Raw genomic sequence first — 15,228 nt, forward strand, 5'->3', positions numbered from 1 at the left:
TGAAAAGCCCTCGTTTTCAAGGAAAATAAAAAGATTCCATAATGTTCTAGAATACACAAAAAACATTCTCATTTTTCGGCCTATTTATGAATTGTTTTCAAATAAACGCTAGATTATCGATAGTATAATTATGTGTACGTATGCACGCTGAGGCCGCGATCTGATATCTGATCTGATATATTTCCTGATCGCTCGCACAGCCAAACAGCCATATGACACATAGGGGAAAAGCTTATATCTCCGTGAAAACAGGCCTGATTATCCTAAGACTGGTAAAATAGATTCCTTACCTGAGATCAGATGGTATCCAAAAAGATTATTCCAATTCCTGATTGCCATTCCAAAAATCAATCCTTTTATTGATCCAACGCGTATACTGTAAAACACATATTACACGCTGTTCGGAGGCTCCACAATGACTGGGATCATCTCCGGTTACATGCGTGAGAAGTCAAATGTGGATTCCGGGAAAAAAAATTCTCATCCATTTTCATTGAGTCCATTCCAAAAGGGTGCATTACCATCTGGGATACGATAGGGGGCGCTTTTTTCACATCTGAGCTCCTGGTGGGGCTGGTTTCCCAACGGTAGACTCGGTTGATGAAATATGAATTCAGATCGCTAATAAAAAAAAAATCACGCTAATTATTGTGGTGGGCATTCAGGGGGTGGGCTGCTAACACGTGTTACGTCGTGGCTGGCATTCAAAGTGTTAACAGTAGACTATTCGAAAATGATTTTGGTCAGTCATGCACATCCCTAACATACATGCATATATATATATATATATTAGGGCTGGGCGATATGGCCAAAAATGGTATCAAAAAAAAAAAAAAAAGATTTAATCATATAGTTCGATATCGATATATTTATTTAACATTTTTAATTTTTATTATTATTTAATGTATGTTTATTTTGCAGCAATTCTTTGCCGTTGCCGCCATCTTTAGTGTTACAGCCCCTCACACTCCAGTTCTCAGGCTGCAGCTGGTTTGAAAGCGAAAGTACCAAAAAAAGTGGCTGTGGCTCCAGGGGAGTTGAACAGTTCTGGCTCTGCTCGTTTATTTTCTATCTTTTGGTGCTTTTTTGGTGGACAAACCACCACACACGTGCACCGTGACTCGCTACTGGAGACTAGCTCTGCTAGCACACATAGCCTACTGTGTACAGACGGTTTCAAAATGTATTTTAAATTAGAAAGCAAACCAAATAAATGGACTGAGAGAAAGAGAAAAATAAATCTCAATTTGGTCAGTATTGTCATTTGGACAAGCAAAGCCGTTACTTTAAGTTGCAGGCAAGAAAGACAAGTCTGTCCACTTTCTCTGGTTTTAAAGCTGCCCTGTTGCAGGTCACAATACAAAAAAATATATATATATATATATATTCTTTATTATTGATTTTTTTATCGACCACGTTTCACATCGAAAAATATATTGCGGAAAAATATATCGCAAAAATTATCATTATCGTTTTATCGCCCAGCCCTAATATATATATACACACACACACATACAGTACATACATAGCCTTTATTCACATCAATCTACGTCATTGCCAATCATATCTCTCTCTCTTATATGCATGTACACACACTACCCCCTCCCCCCACACACACACCCTTCGCTCATATCTCTACGCTAATACCAATCATATCCATGGCATCTACGTCATTACCCATATCTCTGTACATCATATCTATAACTCATACTATGTATGTCAACACTCCACTTATTTGATCCACTATCATGTATAAATACTCGTGTTAGCTCGCCATTCTTTAGAGAACTAGTCTAGGGCTCCGTCACTGTACGCCAGGTCTCTCCGTGTTGCAACATGTCATTCTGTCAGTAAACTCTATCCTTAATTAAAGACTGTTGCCGGCCTCCGTGAATAATTTATCAAATTATTCCACATCACAGACACGCACAGACACGCATACACACACACACACACACCCACACACACACACACACACATACATACATACATACATACATACATACATACATACATACATACATACATACATACATACATACATACATACATACATACATACATACATACATACATACATACATACATACATACATACATACATACATACATACATACACACGCACACACACACACAGTATAATAATGGAAAGACTTTTGAGCAAGCGAGTCAAGCAAATCTGTAATTACAGAAAACGATCGGCCCCCTCTCCCTCGAGAGTTTGTGTTAAACGGTGTAAACACTTTGAAGTGCACATTGATTTCTCCAGCGTAATCTCTTGTCACAACGTGGTCGTTTCCGCCCTTCTTCCCCAGCTGTTCTTCATGCACCTGCTGCCTAACTTCGCAGAGTGTTGGTGGGACCAGGTGATCCTGGACATCCTGCTGTGCAACGGAGGGGGCATCTGGCTGGGCATGACCGTGTGCCGCTTCCTGGAGATGAGGACCTATCACTGGGCCAGTATTAAGTATGTCCTTGTTGTCTGCAGGAAGGGGGGGGGGGGTGACCTGAATGCTTATAAACTAACTTTCAACCAACATCCTGAAATTGGATTCATTCCAGTCAGCAGGTGCTGACGGTCACAAAGTAATTTTTTGGAGCTTTTATAAGCAGTTTGTTACATACATAACGTGTACATTTCTAATCTGTTGGCCATAGTAGACTTTAAATCAATCTATTTGATTAGGTGTGTTGATAAGAGTAGCCCTGACAACACCAGTGCCAAAAGATACCATTGTTTTCTTTGCCTCACATCAGAGACGACTGTCGATGATGTGGAATGTGGCAGAATATCCGCTGTATAGGTTCATGCTTTAGCTAGTAATTAACTCAAAGGAACACGCCAGCATTATGGGAATAGCCTAGCCGCTGCCCAACTAACACCTCTCCCGGGGTTTAAAGGAACAAGCCAACATTTTGGGAAATTAGCTTACTATGATACCAGTTTCCTCTCTGTGCGTTCAGTAGAAAGCTATCTGGCTACATGTTAGCCTAGCTTAGCACAATGAATGGAAGCGGACATGACCGGTTAGCCTAGGCATTGTCCAACTAACACCTCTCCCGATGGCTACCCGGTCATGTCCGCTTCCATTCATTGTGCTAAGCTAGGCTAACACGCAGCCAGATGGCTTTCTCTACTGAACGCACAGAGGAAACTGGTATTTATCTTCTCGTCTCTCTGGAGAAGACGGTAAGCTAAGTTGAACTCTTGGTCCAACACATCAGCTCCAGGTCCCTCAGATCAAATGACCAACTGTGTCTGAGGGTCCCGCGGGCCAAACTGGTGACAAAGGGTTTCCGGGCCTTTGCAGGGATGGTGCCGACACTGTGGAATGCACCATCAAGATCAAGTCTGCCAACACCGTACAGACATTCAAGGCCTTACTTAAAACCCACCTTTTCGCTCTGGATGATCACTAGTTACTTTGCTGTTGTGTTGTGTGTCTGAGGTGTTGTTATCTTTTCTGTCTGTCCGTCTGCCTGTTTCTTTGTCCTGTCCATTTATTCGTATTCTTTTTTTTCCCCCCGGGCCGCGCACCGGACCGATGTAAAAATTGACTGGGGGGGGTGCATTATAAATGCTAATATCATATCATATCATCATAAGCTAATTTCCCAAAATGTTGGCGTGTTCCTTTAAGCTAGGTCACCGGTACTGTCCGCTTCTAATCATTGGTGACAGTGGCTCAGGAGGTAGTGCGGTCATCTGCTAATCAGAAGGCTCCTGGTTCGATTCCGGCTCTTCCCCGGCAGCGTGTCAAAGTGTCCTTGTGAGCAAGACACTTAACCCCTAACTGCACCTTGCATGGTCGCCTCTGCCATCAGGTGTGTGAATGGGTGAATATGAGGCATAAGTTGTAAAGCGTGTTGGATAAAAGCACTATATGAAATGCAGTCCCTTGTTGCCACAATTCTTTCTCCTGAACGCACAGAGAGGAGACTGGTATCTATCTTCTTGTCTGACTCTGGAAAAGATGGTATGCGGATTTCCCATAATGTTGGCGTGTTCCTATGCTCAAAACTGTGCTATTTGTCCCTCCTCTGTCCTGAAAGTGTCACAGGGAGAATTTGAAACTATTTGCTCTTACTGGAATGTCAGGACACCATTAATTTCAAGCCCTGCTCTTTGCTCATCACCTTTCATACCCAAACAGTAACACATTGCTCTTTTTCTATAATAACATGTGCTATGTAGCAAGTCGTTTTTTTCTTTTTTTTTTTACTTTGCTGTTCCATATTCTTGAATACATGTTCAGATATGTTGCATTATTTTTTTTATTGCTGTTTGGAAGTGATATCCTGATGAAGTGTTGCTCTGGGACAGGGTGGGGAACACTTGAATGATTAATGTTGTGGTATTGTTGTCATGCAGTGTTTCCCCTACCATTACCCTGGGGACCCCTCCCCCCCATGAAAGAAACTATTTTATTTATGTTATTTACTTAGTTTATGTGCACTAGTTTCATTTCAGCTCAGTGTGAGAGTACTGGGTTTTGCTGTCATTTATGGTTGCACTAATTTCTCTCCTCTCCTCTGCTCTCTGTGTTTCATCGAGGGTGGGGCTTAGCCCCTACACACACGCGCACACGGAGCAGAGCAGGGCAGGGCAGAGATCAGATATGAGATACTGTATGATGGAAGGAAAGAAACGCGGAAACATGGCAATCTTTTTTTATCCACTTTTTCTCCTATTTTTCTTGTATTTTCCTCCCATCCCAATTTAGTCGTTAGGCCAATTCCCCCCTCCCCTTCCTGGTCGTTGCGCGCATTTGCCCCCTACTCGCCGGCCTAGGGAGCCCTGAAGTCCACCACATGCTTCCTCTGATACATAGGAGACAGCCAGCAGCCTCTTTTCACCTGGCAGTGAGGACTCTCATTGGGTGAGTGTAACGCGTGGGAGGGCACACTACCTCACCCAGATCCCTTCCTCGCTGTGCAGGCGCCCTGACCGACCTGTAGGAGTCGCTGTTTACAACGACCAGAATACCACCCATCGGCTTCCCTCCCGCTGACTCTGCCAATTGAGTCAGTATGACGACCGGCCAAGCCGGAGGCACCGCAGACAGCTGGATTCGATACCAGTGTCTCGCATTGCATTCATTTATTTTGCATTTATTTTAAATTTGTTGGACCTTATGGTGTTTTTGTTTTGTTTCTTGACTTATTGTGATGTTTCTTCTTGACTTGTTTAAAGAAGATGTGTCCGGCCCATGGGGACATTAACGTGTGTTGTCGGGCCTTACAAATTAATTTGATTTGATTTGATTCTGCGGTGGTAGACAGACGCTTAGTCCGCTGTGCTATCCGGCCGCCAAGAAACATGGCAAAATCTAAACTTAAAATATATATTCAGTGTAGAGGTCTAAGCACACTACTATTGGTGACAGTAGGGTTTAGTCAGAGTAGTGGTTACAGTACAGTAGTATTGGTGACAGTAGGGTTTAGTCAGAGTAGTGATTACAGTAGTATTGGTGACAGTAGGGTTTAGTCAGAGTAGAGATTACAGTAGTATTGGTGACAGTAGGGTTTAGTCAGAGTAGTGATTACAGTAGTATTGGTGACAGTAGGGTTTAGTCAGAGTAGTGATTACAGTACAGTAGTATTGGTGACAGTATGGTTTAGTCAGAGTAGTGATTACAGTACAGTAGTACTTTTGTATGGCAGTGAATGCTGGACCTTGAAGCCCACCCTGCAGAAGTCCTTGGATGGGTGCTACACCAGAATGATGCGTGTGGTGCTCAACATCAACAGGGATGAGCATGTCACTAATGCAAACTTGTATGGGGGGGCGCTAAGGGTGAGCGAGAAAGTGGCAGTCAGGAGAATGAGGCTGGCAGGTCACTGCCAGAGACATCATGAGATGCCAACCAGCAAACTTGTGCTGTGGGAACCAACACACGGGCATCGATCACGAGGACGTCCCACATTAACCTACGTGGACGTACTCAGGAGAGATGCGGGAACAGAAAGCACCGGCGAGCTAGCCAGATGCATGGAGGATCGGGATGACTGGAAGCACCGATGGAGGGCCCGTCCGAGGACGACCTAGATAGATAGTATTGGTGACAGTAGGGTTTTTTTTTTTTTTTATCCACTTTTTCTCCCATTTTTCTATTTTTCCTCCCATCCCAATTTCGTATCATCCAATTCAACCCTCCCCTGTCACGGACGCTGTTTCTTGCCTCCCACAAGCCGGCTGCAATGTGGACTAAGTCATACATAGCACAAGTCCCCTCCGGTACTTGAGGTAACAGCAGTCGCATCTTTTCACCTGCGCAGCTCGATCTCTCAGTGGCGAGGAGTAACGCGTGGGAGGCTCACGCTGCCCCCGACACTTCCTGATTCTACTGCGCAGGCGCACCAACCGACCTGTAGGAGTCGCTGTCCACAACGCCCGATCCCCACCCATCAGTTTCCCACCCCCTAATACGGCCAATGTGTATTAGTACGGACGACCAGCTAAACTGAAAGCAAATGTGGAGCGCTGGGCTCGAACAGGCGAGCCCAGCGTCTCCAGATTTCATGGCGAGCGCCTTGCCCACTACGCCACGTAGCCGCCCTTGGTGACAGTAGGGTTTAGTCAGAGTAGTGATTACAGTACAGTAGTATTGGTGACAAGTGATGGTAACGTTACAGTAATAAAAACAAGTCCTGCCTGCACTGATTCCCTGACTTCTCTCGAGTTGATGCAAGCATTTCCTCCAGAAAATAGTACCCAGCTTGTTATTGAATTTGTACTTAAAGGCATAATACGTACTTTCAGCCTCTAGAGCACCACCAAAACACTGTTTATATACGCTGAAACGTCATCGTTTGACATCGACTAATAAAAATGTCAAACTAGGCATTACAGATGAAATATGGCTCGAGTTCTAGCAATATCATACCAATCTTACAGAATTTTTTTTGTCAGAAACATATTTTAGCTTAAACTTTGGGTGGAAAAAGAGAATGAAGCGAACGAGTCATGATTTTTCTTTGAAAACGGGAGCAGAGAACCACGGATTTCCCACTAGCAGCGTGTTTATCCAATCCGGTGCCTTCCATGTGGGGAAATGGCAAGTAGGGAGGAGATGCATCACACAATAACGTACACTCACTGCCCAAACGTTCAGAAAAGTCCCGAACACGGGGAGGGGTCTCTGCAGATAAACACACTAGTGTCAGATCGAGAGGGATTATGTTTGTTTAAGGGATGATCGAGAGGTATTATATTATGTTTGTATGAGTCCACACACATTGGTTTAAGAGGGATTATCTTTAGTCCATACATTGTTTTAAGATGATTGAGAGGGATTATGTTTGTATGAGTCTACATTGTTTTAAGTGATGATTGAGAGGGATTATGTTTGTATGAGTCTATACATTGGTTAAAGTGACAATTTTTTGTTATTTTATTCTACCCATTGTACCTTTTTTTTTTATTGTAATTTCCACATTTTGAGTTACAGACAATGGACTAATTTGCAATGGAGTATTTTATATCCGTTAGGCCTATTATTTATTTAATGAAAGTGTTTAATTAACCCCCCACCGTGGCTCAACACCCCCCCCCCCAAAAGACACAACACTTGTCTCGTTGTAAATCCGCGTGCAAACCTCCCCTATAACCCGTCCCGTCTGTCTTCCTGTCCAGGGACATCCACACCACCACAGGGAAAATCAAACGTGCCGTGCTCCAGTTCACCCCGGCGAGCTGGACCTACGTACGCTGGTTCGACCCCAAGTCTTCCCTGCAGCGAGTGATGGGGGTCTATCTGTTCATGATCATCTGGCAGGTGGGTCACTCAACACGGGCAGGGCGGCAAATCCCCCTTCCGAACGTCTTTTCGCCCCCGGCAGGCCAAACGCAGACTAGCCGGGATGATTCCGGGCGCTTTGCGTCGTAAGCCCCCCCCCCCCCCCCCCCCCCCGGGGGCTAATCTAATCAACACCTCTCGTTTTGTTGAAACGTAAAACCCTCCGTCTCAAGACGGATCCCTGTGTCACAATGCATGACCTGCCTGCTGACTCGACATTAGCCATTAATCCTGCGATGGGCGAGAGACTATAGCTGCATGACTTGGGAGGGAGCGACTCGCGGCCAGGGGAATCCACGGATGGAGAACTTGAACTCGAGTAAAGCTCCGGCGCTTTCCACCCCGGAGAGGCCACTCGGCTGCCAAGACTCCACCCCTTCGTCGTCCTCCGTGCTGGCTGCCATGGCGATGAAAGCGACTGCTTCTCTCTCTCCCTTTTGTGCGGTGATGAAATGGAATCGTCCTCTCTCTCTCTCTCTCTCTCTCTCTCTCACCCCCCCCCCCCCCCCCCCCCCTCCTCACTCAGCCAGTTCCCAACACTCTGGAGGCTTTAAATAGTAATTACCAGTCTTCGAGTGTAGGTGGGGGTGGGGGGGGGGCACAGCGCAAAAACTCTGAGCGGGCCACAGTTTAGCTCCTCTCCAGTGGGTCCATCCACCGCGGGGCTGCGGGCCTCAGAGAACGAGGTAGCGGGCCTCAGCCTCTCATTAGACTCCTGCGCGGAACAAGAGAGGAACTGGGACACGGTGTGTGGGCCACGGCGGGCCACGGCTCAGAACCCTGTGACCCCGACAGGCAGGGCCACAGTTATCATTGTTGCCATCAATGTGGCATTGATTCGAGCGTGACTCGAGTCCCGAGATTGTTAAATGTATCTTTTGTGTGTTAGCCGGCCTGGCCCCTCCCACACGTGTTCCAGTGGTTCTGATTTATAGTTACGCTTTTCACTTTGCTCACAAGGACTTTACACACACACACGGCAATATTTCCAGGAAGGCTGCCTGGATTTCCTTTTCTCCAACGCCGATTGTGGAGAGTAGACCGTATGTGTCCATATCTGTTTGAATACACCTGCATATAATCCATTTATATACCTACTCTACACCTGCATATAACCCATTATAACCATTATAAATATAAAAGCATGTACAATTATGCTGTGTATATACCGTAACCTAACCGTATACATATATTTATTCTTACCGTATATATATTTATCCACATCGGTTTGTACATACCTCGATATAATCCTTTTTGCAAATCTGTAGATACTATATCTATATCTGTATCCCTATATCCCTTACCTACTCTTACTAGTTACGCTGCTGGCCAGTATAACTTACTACCATAGTGTCTTTATACCTTTATCACTGTACATATTAATACTACAACTCTGTACATACATCTGATTAGCACTATTACTCTGTAGTATTTATATATTTTCTAGCCAGTTTAATCACCTGTACATTGTATATCACTATTGCACTTACTTACTGTTACATTTGCACTCTGGTTGGATGCCAAACTTCTTTTTCGTCATACTGTACTTGTGGTGCATGATGACAATAAATTCCAAATGTAATCTAATTTTACGGACTCATAAATAGACTAATCCCCGTCTCTCCCTCTCTGCCTGCAGCTGACCGAGTTGAACACGTTCTTCCTGAAGCACATCTTCGTCTTCCCCGCGTGCCACGCTCTCAGCTGGTGTCGGATCCTGTTCATCGGCATCATCACGGCGCCCACAGTGAGGTAGGCACCTCGGCTGACCCCACCGGGGCACTCTCTCGCCCCCTCCCCCCTCCCCTCCCCTTATCTGCTCTCTCTCGGCCAACTCTAGGGGAAAAGGGTTCCTGGGGAGCGAGTGAGATAACGAGAAGGGTGGCTTTAACTCTTCTCCGTTCGTTTCCTCGGTGTGAGATAACGAGAAGGGTGGCTTTAACTCTTCTCCAACTCGTTTCCTCGGTGTGAGATAACGAGAAGGGTGGCTTTAACTCTTCTCCAACTCGTTTCCTTGGTGTGAGATAACGAGAAGGGTGGCTTTAACTCTTCTCCGTTCGTTTCCTCGGTGTGAGATAACGAGAAGGGTGGCTTTAACTCTTCTCCAACTCGTTTCCTCGGTGTGAGATAACGAGAAGGGTGGCTTTAACTCTTCTCCAACTCGTTTCCTCGGTGTGAGATAACGAGAAGGGTGGCTTTAACTCTTCTCCGTTCGTTTCCTCTGTGTGAGATAACGAGAAGGGTGGCTTTAACTCTTCTCCGTTCGTTTCCTCAGTGTGAGATAACGAGAAGGGTGGCTTTAACTCTTCTCCAACTCGTTTCCTCGGTGTGAGATAACGAGAAGGGTGGCTTTAACTCTTCTCCGTTCGTTTCCTCGGTGTGAGATAACGAGAAGGGTGGCTTTAACTCTTCTCCGTTCGTTTCCTCGGTGTGAGATAACGAGAAGGGTGGCTTTAACTCTTCTCCAACTCGTTTCCTCGGTGTGAGATAACGAGAAGGGTGGCTTTAACTCTTCTCCAACTCGTTTCCTCGGTGTGAGATAACGAGAAGGGTGGCTTTAACTCTTCTCCGTTCGTTTCCTTGGTGTGAGATAACGAGAAGGGTGGCTTTAACTCTTCTCCAACTCGTTTCCTCGGTGTGAGATAACGAGAAGGGTGGCTTTAACTCTTCTCCGTTCGTTTCCTCGGTGTGAGATAACGAGAAGGGTGGCTTTAACTCTTCTCCGTTTGTTTCCTCGGTGTGAGATAACGAGAAGGGTGGCTTTAACTCTTCTCCAGCTCGTTTCCTCGGTGTGAGATAACGAGAAGGGTGGCTTTAACTCTTCTCCGTTAGTTTCCTTGGTGTGAGATAACGAGAAGGGTGGCTTTAACTCTTCTCCGTTCATTTCCTTGGTGTGAGATAACGAGAAGGGTGGCTTTAACTCTTCTCCAACTCGTTTCCTCGGTGTGAGATAACGAGAAGGGTGGCTTTAACTCTTCTCCAACTCGTTTCCTCGGTGTGAGATAACGAGAAGGGTGGCTTTAACTCTTCTCCGTTCGTTTCCTCTGTGTGAGATAACGAGAAGGGTGGCTTTAACTCTTCTCCAACTCGTTTCCTCGGTGTGAGATAACGAGAAGGGTGGCTTTAACTCTTCTCCAACTCGTTTCCTCGGTGTGAGATAACGAGAAGGGTAGCTTTAACTCTTCTCCAACTCGTTTCCTCGGTGTGAGATAACGAGAAGGGTGGCTTTAACTCTTCTCCGTTCGTTTCCTCGGTGTGAGATAACGAGAAGGGTGGCTTTAACTCTTCTCTGCTTGTTTCCTTGGTCCTGCTCCGGCGTGAATAATTAATGCGCCGAAATGGGATCCCGGGGTCGGGCTCATTCTGTATAGCAGATAAATCGCATGCTTTTTTATTTTTCATTTCATAAATAATAGAAGACGTAGACCTTTTACGTGACACAATGGGGCTGTCGTTTTTCTTGGCACGGACTCCCTCCGCGCTTCCAGCGAATGTGAGATCTCGCCGCTGTTTCTCTCTCTCTCTCTGAATACTTGTATCGACGGGTCTTTCTGTTCATTTTGTTCGATTCATATTTGCGTCAATGTTGTTTCTTTTGTGTTTCTCCTCCAGGCAGTATTATGCATACCTCACGGACACCCAGTGCAAGAGAGTCGGCACCCAATGCTGGGTGTTTGGGTAAGTGTGGGGGGGGGGAAAACACTAAACTCCAGCCGCCATGAAGCGAGCGCACACCACTTCAAAAAGCCTCCACAGTCGCACGACGACACCGTACTGCGTTTGTATATAAACTCCAGTGTAGAAAGGGGTGGGGGGGGGGGGGGGGGGGGGGGGGGGTCGTATGAGGGAAGCGTAGCAGATGAGGGCAAATAAAGGCTGTGCTTGTTTTGTGAATGTTAACCGATCTGCAGCGTGGGGTGAGAAACCGTAGCCGGCCGGGGGGAGGGGGGGCGGGGTGGTTTAACCCCCGTCCACCCGGGCCGCGCGGCAGTGCCAATTATTAAAGACGGAGCTATGCAAAGGCCGGCGCGGCGCAGGTTATAAATGGCCGCTACGCATGGAGGGTAATACACGAATCCCTACCCTGACGGTTATCACCGTATTAAAGAGCATCTGCTTGCGTCACCGTTTTGACTTCTCACATTCCCTCTCTCTCTCCCTCTCTCTCGCTCCCTCTCTCTCTCTCTCTCTCTCTCTCCCTCTCTCTCTCTCTCTCTCTCGCTCTCTCGTCATGTCGCCACCTTGGTCGGCCGTGGTGCTGATTACCCAGCAGGCTGTGTGTGTGTGTGACCTCTTGTGTGTTTGTCCTTCCACCGCAGGGCGATAGCCTTCCTGGAGGCCTTGGCGTGTATAAAGTTTGGACAGGACTTGTTCTCTAAGATGCAGATCCTCTACGTGTTCCTCTGGCTGCTGTGTGTGGTAAGATAAGAGCCGCTCCTCTTCTCCTCCCCGTACGGCTCGACTATTGTTCCCGGGAGGAATCGGATAGTGGTACTTTAGTTGACCCCCGGCGGCGTCTCTGAACGTTGTATTTCACTCCCGTTATGAAGGCCCAGTCCGTGATCCGAACATAAACGGATGGGTAAATAATAATAATAATAATAAAAACAATAAAAATAAGAATGGAGACGGATTGAAAACATTTCTGTTTTGATTGAGAGACAACGGGGTACTGTGAGTTGTTAACTGTATTAGCAGTACAGTGTTTTGTAGCTGTAAAATGTACATTGGCAAGATGAAATGAGATATTATTTTATTGATCACCTTGGGGAAATTTGGGCATGGAGGGGGGTACAGGTATGGGCAGGGTAATAGTAGAAAGACATAAATATAGGCAATAAAATTTGGTCTGAATATAGAAATATGAGAAAAAGTAAACAGTAGAATCAACTCTGATTAAAACTGATCAACTCTGGTTTAAATAATGGTAACACAATGTAACAATGTTTGTAAAAACCTGGACTAAAGCAGATCTATGTACCGATTTTACAACTGGGTTGTGAAAGTTCCAAAATGCCTATTTTCCATCTACACATCAAATTGTATGTGAAATAACTCTGCAAAGGGTTTCAAAAACGTTTGACTGTCACGGCGTGTGCGTGTGTGTGTGTGCGTGCGTGCGTGCGTGTGTCTCACTTCATATTAAGTATACTGCCTAATGGATTCTTTATTAACCATTACCTTTCTCTTTTTGTGTTGCGTCTTGTCTGACCAACCCTTAGGCCTTCATTACATTCCTGTGCCTCTATGTAATGGTGTGGTATGCAGAGAACTACGGCCCGAGGCTGAAGGTACGTATCGGTTTTGATCGATTTTGTGTGCTTTGCCAAACAGGAAGTCACTGTTAACATTGCTTCTCTACAGGATTAACTCTTTAAATGCCATGCCTGGTTTTCCATTTTACCGCTTGAATGCCACCATCCGCGCCAATGTTAACGTTAATATCGCCTAATCTATGTTTTAAATTATGGCTATGTGTCTAATCTGCCCATCGCATTATCAAAGACTATTTTCCAGACAGTGCTGTGAAGGCAGATTGTTTTTTTATCGCGTCGTTGCCGTTTCAGAGCAGTTAGAAAAGCCCCCGTTTTGATATAAAAAACAGCCCATTCTGGAGCATTCTATGAAAATCGTCTTTTAGTGGAATATTCCACAACATTGATATTCGTCGGCCTTTTTATGAATCGTTTTCAAATAAACGCTAGATGATCAATATTATACGTGCATGCACGCACATTACGGCCGTGCGAGGATAATCGCCTCGTTGATTTCCTCTCGGAGTTTTACAATGAAAACGAAAGAAGACATTTCACAAAACAGCTTATAACTTCATCAAACTTACTCCGATTATCCTACCACTGATAACACAGAGTCCTTACCTGACATCAGATGGTATCCAACTGGTATATTCCAATTCCTGATCACCATTCGAAAAAATCGATAAGTGTATGGATCCAACGCGACACAGTAGATCTCTATGATCCGGGGGGATCTGAGGCTCCAGAATGAACTGTGGTAACCCCGGCTGGATCAGTGAACTGGAAAATGTGGAGTACCGGATTTTTTTCCCCATTCATTTTCATTGAGTCCATTCCAAAATCACTTATGTCATCTGGGAGACGACAGGGGGCGCTTTTTTCCACAGTGATCGTCGGCGCCCCTCGGCTATACTCGGGTAGGCTCGGGTGATGCAATAATTTTTCAGATCGCAAAAAAAAAAAAAAAAAAAAATTCCGAGAAATCTCGTGAGTGGCTAGCAACCACCTATAAAAAAACACGAGAAATCTCGTGAGTGGCACTGAAAGAGTTAACAGCTACATGCTTTTTTATTTTTTTGTGTCTTTGTTTAATGGCGTCTTTGTTTGTTCATGGTTCGCTGGAGTGTGTGGAGAGTTGTGATGCCGTGTGCCTCGTTCCTATTGTTCTGGTCTTTGAATTCAAAACAAAATCGTGCACAATTGTACAACCCTGGCCTATTCAATTTTATAAAATTTTATAATTATATTCTATTATACTTTTATTTTAACTTAAGTTTATATTCCATTTTATTTTATTCTACCCTTTGTTTTATTCTACCTTAATTGTCTATCTGTTAATGTCACGCCACAAACTACCAAATCAAATTCCTTGTAAGTGCAAACTAAAGGCCTTTCTGATTCTGATTCTGAAAAACAAACAAAAAGAATTAGCCGCTGGTCGCACCGCCTATTTACATTCAGAAACCTTGCCGGCGTTGGGTGTAATTCTATTTGCATTTTGCGTTATCTCTCTTCGCAGAACCTTCTCTGTTAGGCACAGGGTCTGTTGACAAAAAGGCTCCAAGGTGATTCACACACCTGGAGAAGTTTTCAGTTGCAACATGAGCCAACTGAAAATACCCCCAGGGAGCGTGACCGACGCTAGACGAACATGAACCTGTCGGCCCTTTCCCTCTGTAAACTACCAGTACCGTGTGGCTATATCAGTCCGCTACATACTAATGGAATGTGTGTCATGTGTGTTTGACCTGCTATCCTCTCACAGAGCCTCTCGGAATGCGAGGACAGTAACTACGCGGAATCCGTTGACTACGAGTCAGAATATCAAGGTATACTGCCAATCACAGTGCTGCTCGTAAAAGTATTGGCACATTTATTTGCCGTGATCCTTTTTTATTGTAAGGTGGTTATCCAGTAAAAGTCTGCCCCCTAGTGGTTAGTTTTTAAAGATTATTTTTCCTGTGTTAAAAAAAAAACGTCATGCCTCTTTTCAAAGCGTTTGATCTTTCAGCAGAGTCGGAGGCCGAGGACAGCCCTGTCGCCAGACGGAGGGAGAGGGGATCGGAGAAGAAGGCCAAATCCATCAACGGGCTGGACAGCCAGTAGGAATTGGGTTCAGAGAGGCTGGTGGGCCTCGTCTGAACTCTCACCGAGGAGCCGGGGAGAGAGA

At 45.3% G+C, this 15,228-nt stretch overlaps 1 protein-coding gene across 3 annotated transcripts in view; it reads left to right on the top strand.

The window, feature by feature from the left end:
- Positions 1-15,228, top strand: part of ptdss1a (phosphatidylserine synthase 1a) — a 20,975-nt gene extending 5,747 nt beyond the window's left edge. For 2 of the 3 annotated variants that reach the window (XM_084335821.1, XM_084335823.1), the window contains exons 6-13: positions 2,317-2,468; positions 7,638-7,779; positions 9,440-9,552; positions 11,413-11,478; positions 12,120-12,219; positions 13,023-13,091; positions 14,824-14,887; positions 15,070-15,228. In XM_084335821.1, coding sequence (XP_084191947.1) covers positions 2,317-2,468; positions 7,638-7,779; positions 9,440-9,552; positions 11,413-11,478; positions 12,120-12,219; positions 13,023-13,091; positions 14,824-14,887; positions 15,070-15,164 — 801 coding nt within the window. In that variant the 3' untranslated portion in view covers positions 15,165-15,228. The remainder of the gene's footprint in view (positions 1-2,316; positions 2,469-7,637; positions 7,780-9,439; positions 9,553-11,412; positions 11,479-12,119; positions 12,220-13,022; positions 13,092-14,823; positions 14,888-15,069) is intronic. The other variant, XM_084335822.1, reaches the window with a different exon arrangement.

Source organism: Notolepis coatsorum (assembly GCF_963971535.1).
Source record: "Notolepis coatsorum genome assembly, chromosome: 19".
Taxonomy (NCBI): Eukaryota; Metazoa; Chordata; class Actinopteri; order Aulopiformes; family Paralepididae; genus Notolepis; species Notolepis coatsorum.